This window comes from Panthera pardus, unplaced genomic scaffold (genome assembly GCF_024362965.1).
Source record: "Panthera pardus isolate Hobbes unplaced genomic scaffold, ASM2436296v1 HiC_scaffold_3, whole genome shotgun sequence".
Taxonomy (NCBI): Eukaryota; Metazoa; Chordata; class Mammalia; order Carnivora; family Felidae; genus Panthera; species Panthera pardus.
This window is the reverse complement of record NW_026526876.1, coordinates 9,343,785-9,359,227: the sequence shown is the minus strand read 5'-3', so window position 1 is coordinate 9,359,227 and position 15,443 is coordinate 9,343,785. Positions and strand designations below refer to the sequence as shown.

Here is a 15,443-nt window from a genome sequence, read left to right as displayed (position 1 = left end):
TTGGTTCCGATATTAGCTGTGCAGCTTTGAGTAAATGACCTAACCTCTCTGAGCCTCTGTTCCCCTTTTCCATAAAACAGGGACAAGGGCATTGATATTGTCCCACACAGAACCCTTCTGACGACTGCCCCGGGGAAATCCACAGCGAAATCGTTAAGGGCACGGCGCTGGAGCTCGCCTGCTGGGGTCAAGTCCCGGTTTGACTGTACAAAGCTACGTGGCCTTGGGAGCAATACCTGTCCCCGCCGGGCCTCACTTTCTCTTTCTGTAAAATGGGGGCAGCGATAACATCTATCTCAGGGGGCCTTTATGAGGACTCCGTGAGTTGATACTTGTCAAGGGCTTTTATCACGACTTGATAGATTGTAACCGCTACCGAGGCGTTTGGTAAATGAACCCAAGCGTCTGGCGATAGATCTTGGCTATTGTCATTCTCCTCCTCAGGGTCCAGCTCAGTGACCTGCAAGGAGCCGGGGCTCGTACAAGGGCGTGGAGGTCCGCTTCTCAAGATCTTCTCGCACTGGGGCGGCTGACATGGGGGTCTGAGATGACAGCCCCAGGGGGGCACTGTCACCTGCCAGGGAGGCCTTCCCCTGCGAGGCAGCCGGACGCACTCGACCCCTCTCTCCCCTCCCCCTCCCCCCCCCCAACCCGGCCATACTGACCTGAGCTCTCCATGGGAGCCCGGGGTACGTGTGAAGAGGATGTGGTCGTCTCAGCAGCAGAGTGGAAAGTGAGGTGGTTGTTTTTCCGCACAGACGTGGTTCTGCAAACTAAGAGGCAGTTAGCGTAAGTGGTTGAAAGGTTACAGAAAGTGCGTCTGGGGGAATGGAGGGGCTCCTGGGGGACCCAGGCTCCCAGCACGTCGGAGGAAAGGCTACATTTATTTCAGAAATTCCTCTGCGGTGCTGGCTCTGAGCCTGGCACTCTTCTAAACACTGAAAAATGACCAACGTTTAAACATTTGCATTGACCTTAGGAGGTGGGTACTATTTTCTCTCCCTTCTACAGGCAGGGACGTTGAAGCACAGTGAGGTTAAGTAACTATGGAAGGTTTGGGCGCCTGGGTGGCTCAGTTGGTTAATTATCCGACTTCTGCTCAGGTCGCGACCTCACGGTTCATGAGTTTGAGCCCCACATCGGGCCCTCTGCTGTCAGCACAGAGCCCGCTTTGGGTCCTCTGTCTCCCTCTCTCTCTGCCCCTCCCCAGCTAGCACTCTCTTTCTCTCTCTCTCTAAAAAAAAAAAAAAAGACTATAGAAGGTCAAATAGCTTTACCAGCTCAGTAAAGGACTGAGCACTGGACTCAGACTATCTGGTTCGAGCCTGTGCCCTCAGTCACGGCCCCCGCCCGCCCCACCGTGACCGCAGTGGGAGACCCCCCCCCAAACCCTGCTTCCCAGAGCAACAAACTCCACAACTAAGTGAACTCCACAATAAATGAATGAAAACATACCTGGGAAAGCTAATTTGGAGACACAGAACAATAAGTAAATATTAGGAATGGTAAAGGCCATATATATACAATGAAATAAAATTATAATGCACTCTGAATAATTTTAGCCTACTGATAATCACAGAATGAGTATTAAAACGTGTTATACCATTGGCAATGTTTAGAAAGAAAACACACATACATATCATATATCATGATGTATATCATATACATATATCATACATGTATATGATGTATACATATATCATATATATATGTATATATATATATATATATATATATATGCAGCAAAACAAAATTCTGAACCCTATATATCACACCTGGTTTTCTAGGAAAATAAAAATGACACAAAAGACTCCAGAAGAATTAGGAAAACTACTTATGTTAGTGATCAGTGAGCAAATAAAGAAAGTTGTCAAAGAACCAGTTCTTAAAAAGTGCTATATGTCTCAGATGGTTCCTCTGATAAGTTCTCTCAAACCAGCAAAGAAAAATGTTATGCTATTACAACTGTTTGAAAGCATAGAGAAAGAAGGAAAGAGTCTCTGAAAAAGCCAAGTTATCCCTGATAACAAAATCTAATAAAGATAGCTTAAAAAGTAGACGAAGCACTCCACACCCACTGGGATAGGTGTTTAGGGGTGCCTGGATGTGGGTGGCTCAGTCGGTTAAGCGTCAGACTTCGGCTCAGGTCATGATCTCGCAGTCCGTGAGTTCGAGCCCCGCGTCGGGCTCTGTGCTGACAGCTCAGAGCCTGGAGCCTGCTTGGGATCCTGTGTCTCCCTCTCTCTCTGCCCTTCCTCCACTCACGCTGTCTCTCAAAAATAAACATTATAAAAAAAGAAAATAACTGATACTATCAAGTGTCAGTAAGGACGTGAAGAAATTAGAGCCCTGATGCACTGCAGGTTGGAATTCAAAATAGTACAGCTGTGGTAGAAAACAGTACAGTGATTCCTCAAAAAGTTAAACACAGATTTACCATACGCCCCACAAATTCCACTTCTAGGTAAATACCCAAAAGAATTGAAAATAGGGATTGTAACAGATACTTGCACACCAATGTTCATAGCAGCATCATTCAAAATAGCCAAAAATTGGATACACTTCAAATGTCCGTCAACAGGTGACCGGGTAAACAAAATGTGGTCTATCCATACAATGGAAAATTATTCAACCTTAAAATGGAATGCAATTTGGATACATGCTACAACATAGATGAGCCTTGAAAATATCATCCTAGGCGCAATAAGTCAGGCCAAAAGGACAAATATTATATGATTCTGTTTACATGAGGCACCCACAATAGGGAAATCTACAGAGACAGAAAGTGTAACGGAGGTTATCAGGAGCTATGGGGAAGGAGGAACAGGGAATTATTATTCAATGGGTACAGAGTATCTGTTTGGGATGTTGAAAAAGTTCTGGAAATGGACAGTGGTCATTGTACAACATTGTGAATGTACTTAATGACACTGAATTGTACACTTTAAAAAGGTTAAAATGGAAAATTTTACGGTATGTATATTTTACTACAATAAACAGATATCAAAAATATAAAATAAATATTGCTAATGAATTCAATGAATTCAAATTATAATGTATTCTGAATAATTCTAGCCTAGAAAGGAATATTAAAATGCGATTACATATCGGCAACAATTAGAAAAGATTAAACGTTGGCAATGATTGGAAAAGATAAAAATATCAACTCTTGATGAGGATGTGGAAAAATTTTGCTCTGCCGTAGGGAGTTGGTGAGAATGGAAATTGGTATAGCTTCTCTGGAGGGTAGCTGGCCAATAAGTGTCAAAATTCAAAATGTGCACACTCTTTGCCTAAGCCACTCCACCACTAGGCATGTATCCTAAGGAAATAACTGGGTGAGTGAATAAGGATTGTGTACAACAATGGTCATTGAAACATTGTTTATAAGGGAGAAAAAGAGAAGAAACTTAGAGACCCGACTACGGAGTATCAATTAAGCAAATTAAAGTAATGTGTGCAATGGAATACAGAGCAGACATAAAAATGATGATGTATGTCTACATTTACTTACTTGAAAAGATTCTCAGAAATATCCATTTAATTTTTTTTCATGTTTATTTATTTATTTTTGAGAGAATCCCAAGCAGGCTCCGAGCCGTCAGCACAGAGCCTGACGCGGGGGTTCAATCTTACAAACCATGAGATCATGACCTGAGTCAAAATCAAGAGTCAGATGCTCCACTGACTGAGCCACCCAGGGGCCCCTGGAAGTATTGGTTTTAAACACCAGGTAACAAAACAGTTAACACATTCCTAACACATTAATTTTAAAAAGAAGACTTCTAAATTTGCTCAGATGTATGGTAAAAAGTCAAGAAAAAGTAAACGTCAAAATGTGACATTGGAGGTCCTCGTTCTGGTTAAACACGGAGTAAATACACTCCACTGTAACTCTCCAACTCAACACAAGTAAAAACTCTGAATAGTATGCGTGCGATCGCTATCTGAGGATTCTGAAAGGTAAACGGTAGCAGGCAGAATGGGGAAGAAAACCAGCACTTGAAGCAAGAATGATCTGGCAATGAGTTTCCTGCACTCCCCCCACCCTCCCCATTATACACTGGCCTAGACACAAAGGCATCCTAAAACTCACAAGTGCACACTTAGGGCAGACAGAAGAAAGAGCTGGAAGGAAGCCTCCCTTCCTGCTGTGAGGAGCAAAGAAAGGGTCCCCAAAGGATTGGAGAGATGGGGGAATTTACTTTTTCTTTTGCATTTTGTTTTGCGAGAGCCCCCAGGAAATCTTGAAATAGCAGTGGCAGCAGCAGTGAAGGGCATGCAGATACCTAAAATTCTGAAAAAGGGAAATTATTCCCTCTGACTAGAGGAACTACAGTTCCAAGGGCATGGGAAGAAACCTTAATACTTTTATTCCCCCCTCTATCACAGGAACAAAACCCAGAAATAACAAATAGAAGATAAATAATAAAATGGTAGACACGAATAAAAAAATATATCAATAGTTATATTAGATGTAAATGGTCTAAACACACCAATTAAAAGACAGAGATTATCTGGGGGCGCCTTGGTGGCTCAGTTGGTTAAGCGTCCGACTTCGGCTCAGGTCATGATCTCATGGTCTGTGGGTTCGAGCCCTGCGTCGGGCTCTGTGCTGACAGCTCAGAGCCTGGAGCCTGCTTCGGATTCTGTGTCTCCCTCTCTCTCTGCCCCTCTCCCATTCACTCTGTCTCTCTCTCAAAAAATAAACATTAAAAATTTTTTAAAAATTAAAAAATAAAAGACAGAGATTGTCAGCATTTAAAAAGAAACAGAAAACAGGGGCTCCTGGGTGGCTTAGTCAGTTAAGCCTCCAACTTCAGCTCAGGTCATGATCTCATGGTTCGTGGGTTCGAGCCCCACATCAGGCTCTGTGCTGACAGCTCAGAGACTGGAGTCTACTTTGGATTCTGTGTCTCCCTCTCTTCTCTCTCTGTCTCTCCCTTGCTATCTCTGTCTCAAAAATAAATAAAATAAAGTAAATAATAATAAATAATAAATAAATAAAAATAAAATTAAAAAAAGGAAACAACTCTATGCTGTTTGCAAAGTTCACTTCAAATATAATGTCATAGGTAAGTTAAAAGCAAAAGAATACAAAAAATACTACCTGACTATTAATGAAAACAACACTGAAGTAGCTGAATTAATATGAGACAAAGTCGATTTCAGAGCAAGGAAAATCATAATGATAAAAGAAACATAATGATAAAAGGGTCAGTTCATGAAGAAGATATAACAATGCTAAATATGTTTGCACCTAAAAACAGGGCTTCAAAATACATAAAGGAAAAACTAATGAAACTAAAGGATAAGTAGGCAAATCCACAATTAGTGGGAGATGTTAACAATCCTTTCTCAGTAATTGATAGCACAAGCACGTGGAAAACCAGGAAGGACACAGAATGAGCAAATAATACTATCAACCAACTGAATATAACCAGCATTTATAGAACAGTATACACAACAATAGCAGAATATGAATTCCTTTCAAGTGCATGTGAAATATTCACCCAGATAGACAATACCCTTGGTCATTAAACAAACCTTAACAACTTGAAAATAATTGAACTATATAAAGTAAGTTTGCTGATCATAATGAAATTAAACTTGAAATCACTAACATGAAGATAACTAGAAAATATCTAAATATTGATATATTAAACAACACATTTCTAAATAACCCATATTCCTCCCCCCCCAAAATATGAGGGACTACTATGCAACTCATTTTAGGAGTCTAGTGCTCTCCTGATATCAGAACCAGACAAAGATAGCACAAGAAATGGAAACAGACCGATATCCTTATAAACATATATGAAGAAAATTCTCAACAAAATATTAGTACACTGAGACTAGCAATATATAAAAAGAATAATAGATAACAACCTGATGGGGTTTGTCCCAGGAAGGCAAGACTGATTCAATATTTGAAAATCAATCAGTGTAATATACTATATTAAAGGTTAAAAAAAGAATAACCATATGCTTCTGTTAATTGATGCGGTAAAAACATTTGACAAATCTTAACATTTATGATGAAAACTTAAGAGTAAATTAGGAATTTAAGGGAACTTCCTTAATCTGACAAAGAGCCTTTAACCAAAAAACCCCACAGCAAACATACGTAATAGTAAAAAAAAAAAAGTGAATGTTTTCCGTGAAAGGTTAGGAAAAGGCAAGGACACTCTCACCACTTCTATTCGACAAATCAACACAATACTGGAAGTCAGTGTAGTAAGACAAAGGAGAAAGAAAAGGAAGTAGAAGAAGGTAGGAAAAGAGGTATACAGATTGGAAAGGAAGAGATAAAACTATTTGCAAACAATACGGCCCTACTCACAGGTAACAGGTGTACAAAGAACACCCCTAAGAATCTACACGGAAATCTCCTAGAACTAATAAGTGAGTTTGCCAGGATCATAGGATATAATGTCAGCATACAACCTCAGGCAATGTATGTATACTAAAAACAATTAGAAACCAAAATGTGAACCACAATGCCATTTAAAATAGCTCCCAAAGGGGCGCCTGGGTGGCTCAGTCGGTTAAGCGTCCGACTTCAGCTCAGGTCACGATCTCACGGTCCGTGAGTTCGAGCCCCGCGACGGGCTCTGGGCTGATGGCTCGGAGCCTGGAGCCTGCTTCTGATTCTGTGTCTCCCTCTCTCTCTGACCCTCCCCCGTTCATGCTCTATCTCTCTGTGTCTCAAAAATAAATAAACATTAAAAAAAAAAATAAAATAAAATAAAATAGCTCCCAAAGGAAAAAAAAAAAAAAAAAAGAGAGAGAGAGAAATACTTAGGTATAAAGCTAACAAACCACAAATAGGATCTGTATGGTGAAAATCACAAAATGCTGAAGAAATTGAAGAACACTGAAAATAAATACAGACACACAGTTTATCATGTGGAACATCCAGTAGAGTTGAGATGTCCATTCTCCCCAACTGATTTTTAGATTTAATGTAATTCCAATAAAAATACCATATTTCTTAAAAACAAAATTTTTAATGTTTATTTATTTTTGAAAGAAACAGAGTGCAAGTGGGGGAGGGGCAGAGAGAGAGGGAGACACAGAATCCAAAGCAGACTCCAGGCTCTGAGCTGTCAGCAGAGAGCCCGATGCGGGGCTCGAACCCACGAACCATGAGATCATGACCCAAGCTGAAACCAAGAGTCAGACGCTCAGCTGACTAAGCCACCTCCACGCCGCTCAGCAGATTTCTTTTGTAGATAGAAGATAAGCAGATTCTAAAATTTATAAAGAACTGAACTAGCCAAACAATTTTGAGAAAAAAAAGTTTGAGGACTCATCTCTCTATTTTAAGAAGTACTATAAAGTTATAAGTGAGGGAGTAGACACAGATGGAAGGAACAGAATCGAGCCTCCAGAAATAGACCCACATAAAAAGAGCCAGTTGATTTTTTACAAAGTTGCAAAGCCAAGTCAACAGGGGAAGGCTAAGTCTTTTCTTTTTTTTTTAAATTTTTTTTTCAACGTTTTTTATTTATTTTTGGGACAGAGAGAGACAGAGCATGAACGGGGGAGGGGCAGAGAGAGAGGGAGACACAGAATCGGAAACAGGCTCCAGGCTCTGAGCTGTCAGCACAGAGCCCGACGCGGGGCTTGAACTCACGGACGGTGAGATCATGACCTGAGCTGAAGTTGGACGCTTAACCGACTGCGCCACCCAGGCGCCCCAAGCTAAGTCTTTTCAACAAATGATCTGGAACAATTGATCATCAATAGGCAAAAAAAAAAAAAAAAAAAAAAAAAGGGTATCTCAACTTAAATCTCACAACTCAAACCAAGGTAAACTCAAAATGTTTCACAGATCTGAATGTAAAAGGCAAAACTATAAAGGTTCAGAAGAAAACATAGGGAGAAGTCTTTGTACCCTTGGGTTAGAGAGAATTCTGAGATATGATACCAAAAGCATGATCCATAAAGGAAAAAACTGATAAACTGGACTTGGCCAAAATTAAAAACGTTGGCTTTGCGAAAAGGGCCTTTAAGAAAATGAGAAGACAAAGTATACAGTTGGAGAAGATGTTTTCAGATCGCATATCTGACAAAGAATTTGTATCCAGGATGTATAAAGAACTCTCAAACCTCGACAGTAGGAAAACAAATGATACCCCCGAAAGGGAAAAATATTTAAACAGACAGTTCATCCAAAAAGTTATGGGGATGGCAAGAAAACACAACAAAACAACACAAAAATCATGTTACTAGTCATCAGGGAACGCAGATTAAAACTGGGAGACACGAACATACACCATTGGAAGGGCTACACTTTAGTCACAGGCAATATAAAGCACTGGAGAATAGGGGCGCCCCCCCGGGGGGGGGCTCAGTCGGTTGAGTGTCCAACTTCAGCTCAGGTCATGCTCTCCCGGTCCGTGAGTTCGAGCCCCCCGTCGGGCTCTGTGCTGACAGCTCGGAGCCTGGAGCTGCTTCCGATTCTGTGTCTCCCTCTCTCTCTCTGTCCCTCCCCTGCTCGTGCTCTTTCTCTCTTTCTCAAAGGTCAATAAACATTAAATTTTTTTTTAATTAAAAAAAGACATTCGTGGGGCGCCTGGGTGGTGCAGTCGGTTAAGCGTCCGACTTCAGCCAGGTCACGATCTCGCGGTCCGTGAGTTCGAGCCCCGCGTCGGGCTCTGGGCTGATGGCTCGGAGCCTGGAGCCTGTTTCCGATTCTGTGTCTCCCTCTCTCTCTGCCCCTCCCCCGTTCATGCTCTGTCTCTCTCTGTCCCAAAAATAAATAAAAAACGTTGAAAAAAAAAATTAAAAAAAAAAAAAAAAAAGACATTCGTTTTGATATACAAGTGCTTTGGATTACAAGCGTGTTTCCAGAAAGAGCTATGCTCGCAAACCAAGGTTTTACCGTACTATCTTTGACTTTATTGGTATTACGTAACAGCTGGTACACAGGAGCGAGCTAACGTACACACACGTTGTGATCCCTAACGAGACAAACGGTCCCCCGTGAGCCCACCACCCAACTCGGGAAGACCTGCTATCACATTGCCCTGCGCGTAACGCAAAAGCAGGGTAACGACAAAATGGTAAGACTCCTAAAATAATTGCTCCTCTGGCCTGTCCCTTCCTGGGTGCCCGTGTGACCCACCCCTGACTGCTCTGACTTCAGCCTCCTTTGTGGGATAGGTGCCCAAAAGTGCCAAAAACGTCCAGCTCTTTCGTGCCAACATTTTGATAAAGGCTGGATGTGTCGACCAGTCATGTCGTTCGTTCTTTCTGAAGATGGTCTGTGGCATGTTTTTGTGGGCGACAGGAGACGTCGCAGTCTGAAGGGAATGTGAAATATCAAACCTGAAGATCCAGTCGTGAATCTAAGCGTGTGGCTGATCCCGGGGTGCCTGTAGTCTGGGGAGGGGGTGGCGGAGCTGGGGTGGCCTGAGGCGCTGCCCGGTGGGGGACGGGGCGGACCCTGCCCCCAAAGCCACTGATGCAGGGAAGCCGAGGGAGGCTTCCCAAGTGGGACCCGGGGAGCTGGATTCCCAGGTCGCCCTCTGGTAGTGGTGAAAACTGACCATGATGACCTCTGCCCCAACCCACCGGGTCCAAGCTACCGTCACCGCTTGCTGAGATTGTGGCCATGCCCCCCAAAAGTCCCCGTGCTTCCCCGCTGTCCCCTACAACCCAGTCCTTGACTGAAGCCCTCCAGTGGCATCTCTTAGATCTTAGAACACCCCACGCTCCTCGCCCTGCCTAAATCTGGCCTCATCTGGCCCCCGTGCACCTCTCCACCTTTATCTCTCCCCCCTCTCCCTCTGGCTCACCCGGCTCTCACTTCGTGGCTCATTAGGTTCCTCGCACCTGCCAGACCCAGGCCTACCTCAGGGCCTTTGCACACCTCTGCCTAGAACCCCTTTCCCCACAGCTAGGTACTTCTCAATATTCAGGTCTCCCTAAAAAAAAATTTTTTTTTTAACATTTATTCACTTTTGAGAGACAGAGCGTGAGCGGGGGAGGGCAGAGAGAGAGGGAGACACAGAATCCGAAGCAAGGCTCCAGGCTCCGAGCCGTCAGCACGGAGCCCGACGCGGGGCTCGACCCCACGAACCGTGAGATCGTGACCTGAGCTGAAATCAGACGCTCAACCGACGGAGCCCCCCAGGCGCCCCTAGATCGCATTTTAAATGTCACCTCCTTAGAGAGGGAGGTCGCTCTATCTAAACTAAACTCCTCTCCCCTCCCCAGGCAATACTCCAGCACACTCTCATTTCATTCACAGCATTGATCGGTATCAGGCGTCTTCCCATGTAATGATTAATTTTCTTGGCTACTCGTTGGAATGTGCCGCCGTATCTATCCCCTGCCGCAGGCCCAGCACCTCCGGGCCGTGCTGGCACCCGGGAGACAAGGCATAAATATTTTGGAGGGCAAAGGTGAGGTATCGTGCCAAAAGTCACATGGCTAATGAATGATGAAACCAGGACTAGAGCCGAGATCTCAGCTGGGGGTGTGAGGTCACGGGCCACCCCCCCCCCCCTTACACTCTCCACCCCTTCCTCCCCACCCCCACCCCTCGCAGGACACCTGCTGCCCCAGGGAAGATAGAATGAACACACAGACAAGCTTCTGTCCGGGTGGCGTCAGCGGGGAAGGAATACTGGGCAGCCTGGAAGGAAAAGACATCCCAGAGATAGAGACGAAAAGGGGGTATGTGTGTCTCAGGACTCACGGTGCGAAGCCGGGGCTATTCTGAGCTGACTTTTAATGGAAAATGAACTTGGAAGAAGCGTGACCAATGGGTGCCAGAAAACCGCCTTATCCATTTTCCTATTCGCTCATTTGCTGACTCATTCACCACACATTTATTCGGGACTTATATGTCCTCCTGCAGGCGCTGGAGAGGCTTTGTGCCTCTGTAATGGATTTCCTGTCCTTTGGGGGCTGTTGACCATAGTGGGGGGGGGAGCCCTCAGGGGACAGGCAACCAGACAGGAAATGGAAATATGCAGAACCCGGGTCATTCTCAAAATGCATCAACATCGCCTTTGTCTCCACTTGGGCCGACATGCATTTCTTAGGGAATGAGGCTTGCACCTTTTAGCCCCCAAACATGCCTCTGAAGGTTTTCTAGATGCATCTCACGGGAGCTCATTGCATATGGTCACATGGTGGAGATTTCGGGAGCTATCGGCGGACGACAGAAGCCTCCACCCCGTCCTGAATGGCTCATACTTTCTGACTCCTCAGATATGATTCTGTCTCAGCACTGGGGGCTGTTCTTTGCTCCTAGTGGGTGAGTGGGGGCTGTTATCCCGCCCACCAGCCCACTGGGCTTTGGGTAATTTACCCCGCCCAGGGAGGGCGAGGGTTTCCAATTCATCTTTAATTTTTTTAGTGTTTATTTATTTTTGAGAGAGAGACAGACAGCGTGCTAAGGGGTGTGTGGGGGGCACAGAGAGAGTGGGAGACACAGAATCCGAAGCAGGCTTCAGGCTCTGAGCTGTCAGCACAGAGCCCGACGCGGGGCTCGAACCCACCAACTGTGAGATCATGCCCTGAGCCAAAGTCGGACGCTTAACCGACAGAGCCACCCAGGCGCCCCAATGATGTTTCTTTCGAATTCCCAGCAAAGGGTCCCCTGTGTTGGCAGCAACCTGTCCCAGCCCACTGCACCCTTCCAGAAGGCTGGGACACCACATAAGCACAGGCGATGGTTTTGGAGGTGAAACACAAAAACAAAGCCTGAGAAACAGATCTATGAACAGAGAGTGAAGCTTCCAACCACAGACATGGAACCTCCATTTGGGCTGCTCAGAGGCCCTCTTGGCTGTCTTCCTAGTTCCTGGCAGGGTCTGGAGTGATGGCATTGCTGAGCAAATCAAGGAGCATCTATGGAACACCCACGTGTCCTGCCCAGGCAACAGCAATTGGACAAGGGCCGGGGAGTTCAGAGATGAAGGAAGGAGACGAGGTCCTTGCCCGTCAGACTGTGGGGCCCCGCCGCTCCGTGACTTCTTAAGGACAGCAGTGTGGCCCTGGCCACCACACTCCTGGCCCACCACCAGCACACTGATGCCCTCACGGACCCGTATTCACAACATGCCTGACAACGAACCCATTTCACAGATTCGCACTGGGGCCCTGGAGGCATGCCCTGCCTAGTATATCAATACAATTCACCTTTCAATTAAAAACCACCCCGATGGTAAATCCAAAAGGTACAAACCGCTCTCCAGTGAAAAGCAAACATCCTCACTCCTCCTCTGGGCCACCGGCTCCTCTCACCCGCTCCCCAGAAGAAACCATAGCTCTAGAAAATTTGCATCTGTGGCCAACTTTTTCAAAAAAAGGCCGTATTCCACATAAAAATCGAGATTCTCAGCTTTACGTAGAGGCAGAGCCCAAGCGGGAGAGGGGCAGAGAGAGGGAGACTCAGAATCCGAAGCAGGCTCCAGGCCCTGAGGCGTCAGCACAGAGGCCAACGCGGGGCTCGAGCCCATGAACTGTGCGATCGTGACCTGAGCCGAGGTCGGACGCTTAACCGACAGAGCCACCCAGGCACCCCTTGAGATGCCCAGCTTTTACGTAAAAGGAATAACTTGGAGATCTGGCCACAGCCAGCCCACAGTTCTTCAGGGCAGCTACTCATGGGTGTCAAATGGCTGCTGTCCCCGTGCAGAGGGCCAGGGCCCTCCCCCCACCCCCTCCGCCGTGCCCGTGAGGTTGTCTGGGGCATCATTCGTGCCCCTGCCTGGCCCCTGGAGGTGGGCAGTGAGCAATCCCCCAGCTTTCCTGTGGCTCCAGTCCTAACGCTCCAAGAGGTGTTATTATGTGAGCTGGGCACCGGGGTTGCCCACGGTGCCCCTGTGAGTCAGTCAACAAACATCCATGGTGCCAAGCACCATATATTACATCCTGTTTCCTTTAGTGCTGGGTCCCCTTTACCTGACGCTGCTTCTACCAATAGGAAGCCCTTGCTAAATATCCTTGAATGACAGACCATCAAGGCACTCGTAGGACAGGATCACTGTCCCCAACCTCTCTCAGGCTAGGGAGCAGAGACTAGTCTGTGGGGACCGGCTGGTTGGACAAAGGGTACAGGAAATGAAGATGATGCTTAGGATGCTGGCCAAAGAGACCCAGGTTCAGCGCCCTGAAACCAGTGGGAAGGGGGACCCAGGCTCAGCACCCTGAAACCAGTGGGAAGGGGGACCCAGGCTCAGCGCCCTGAAACCAGTGGGAGGGGGGACCCAGGCTCAGCGCCCTGAAACCAGTGGGAGGGGGGACCCAGGCTCAGCGCCCTGAAACCAGTGGGAGGGGGGACCCAGGCTCAGCGCCCTGAAACCAGTGGGAGGGGGGACCCAGGCTCAGCGCCCTGAAACCAGTGGGAGGGGGGACCCAGGCTCAGCGCCCTGAAACCAGTCAGGAAGATTCCCAGCAGCTGGCGTGGGCAGCATGGAAAGCGGCCGAGGGGTGGATCCCAACCACCTGGGAGGAGCCTCCCCACCCCATCCCTGCAGGCCCTCTCACCCTGCCCTGCACACGGCGTTCATTCATTTCATTCATTATTTCTTTTGCTCCGTCGTTATGGAGACCAGCAGCGTGCCAGATACCGTCCTACAGACACAAGGTAAGAAAGCCAGGCCTTCAACGGGAGACCCAATAAACGGGTGCATTCATTCGCTCACTCATTCATTCGTTCAGCCCCTTCTGTACGTTAGACCCGGTTCCAGGTCCTGGGGATTTGGCAATAATTTAAGATAGACAAAAACACCTGCTGTCATAAAGGCTACAATCTAACGGGCGTGCAGGGAGTGTGCAGGGGGACACCCAGGAAACTCGAAAACTAAGCTGTATATTAGCTGATGGCCACTGCTGTGAGGATAAGGCCGGGAAGAGGGGGGGATGTGCGGTTCCAGAGCTGGGGGGGACTGGTTTCTACAAGGTTGACCGGAGAGGTCTCACTGAGGAGGTGACTTCTGGGTAGAAGAAACCTGGGTGCGGGGAGGGGGGAGGATGGATGGGAGCGAGTGGGGCCATATCTGCCCAAGACAGGGTCCAGGTGAAGGGATAAGCCAGGCCAGGTGCCAAGGTGCGGGGACAGTGTGGCCACAGCGTGGCGGGAAGGGGACGGCGGGAGGGGGCTGGGAGGCAATCCTTCACGGGCGTGTTTTTGTGCACACGCCTTGTGAGCCTTTGTGCCGGGTCATCCGAGAAGGTACGTATCGTGCACAGCCTGGGAGGACCGTGGCAGTGTCTCCCTGCTGGGGACACGGAGCAGATTTACTTGCCGTCCAGCACAGTAGCAGCAATGTCCCCTTTCCGGGCAGAACTGGCACTTTGCCTGCTGCCCGCTGTGAAAGCCGGGGTTCCCTAAGGTCAGGGCTCCTTGGCTGATGGTGCACAGCACCCCCTTCCATGCTGCCCCCCCGGGACTTGGGGGACGAGGGGGACCCATCAACCTGACGCTCATGTGCTCGTGGGGCCACAAGTAATCGAGGCCTTCGCCTCAGACCCCAGAGTCTCCCATTTCCTGCTGGTGACAGCACGACAGGCTGACTTAAACAGTTACGAGGAGGGTGAAATCTTGGATGCTTCACGGGGCTCGGCGACATAGGGACAAGATCAGAGGCAAAGAAGGAATGAATGGGTGAATGGATGAATGGATGAATGAATGAATGAATGAACGAATGGCGTGGGATTCAGAGCGTACTCGTCCTTAAACGTAGAACTTCAGCAATAAACCGTCCCCAGGCCAGGTGCAGACACACAGCTGGTCACTACCATGGGGTAAAAACACGTCTGGGGACCAACCACAGAACCGCAGAGGTGGCCACAGGGATAAGTCAGCGGCACCCTGTTTCCTGCCGCTGTTACTGCTCGAGACTGGTGCCAGGCAAGCAGGGGGAGACTTCCAGGAACAGGCCCGGCTGGGGGGTCATTGTTCCCAGCAGTGAAGATCCCGGCTGCTGACCTGCCCACCCCCGGCGCCCCAACCCCACGCTGCGGGCTCCTCGTCCAGACCGTTTGCACAGAACCCTCCATCCAGCCCTCCCTGCGGCCATCCCTTCGGGCTTAAAGGCCAAGAACAAAGACACAGAGTTTCCGAAGGTCGCAGCTCTGCTCCCCACCTGTCGTCAGCCCCCCCCCAACTCTGGCACAAGGACAAGGGACCCCCTCCCTCTGCCACTGACCCACTTCCCCCTCCTCCTGCCGGCGCTGACTCACAAACCCCTGAGTTTTGGGGGGCAGATGCTATTTCCAGTGTTCTGACCTTTTCTCTCCATGGAGACAGTCATACTTGCCCGGCTCTTTGGTTTAGAGCATGTGATTCGTGGGCTCCCAGTAGGAATGCCGAGCTCTGAGGGGACCCCTCGACCCTCAACCCTCATCCTACGAGGCCCACTCGGGCTGTCCAGGTTCCCGAGGCGCCGGGGACGTGGGGGCCCTGCGCTCTGCTG

The 15,443-nt window shown here is 47.9% G+C and overlaps 1 protein-coding gene across 2 annotated transcripts in view; it reads right to left on the bottom strand.

Moving 5' to 3' along the window:
- The window catches only part of PIK3R6 (phosphoinositide-3-kinase regulatory subunit 6), a 59,405-nt gene that overhangs the window by 38,340 nt on the left and 5,622 nt on the right, over positions 1 to 15,443 (bottom strand). For both annotated transcript variants that reach the window (XM_053892516.1, XM_053892515.1), the window contains one exon: positions 666 to 773. In XM_053892516.1, coding sequence (XP_053748491.1) covers positions 666 to 678 — 13 coding nt within the window. In that variant the 5' untranslated portion in view covers positions 679 to 773. The remainder of the gene's footprint in view (positions 1 to 665; positions 774 to 15,443) is intronic.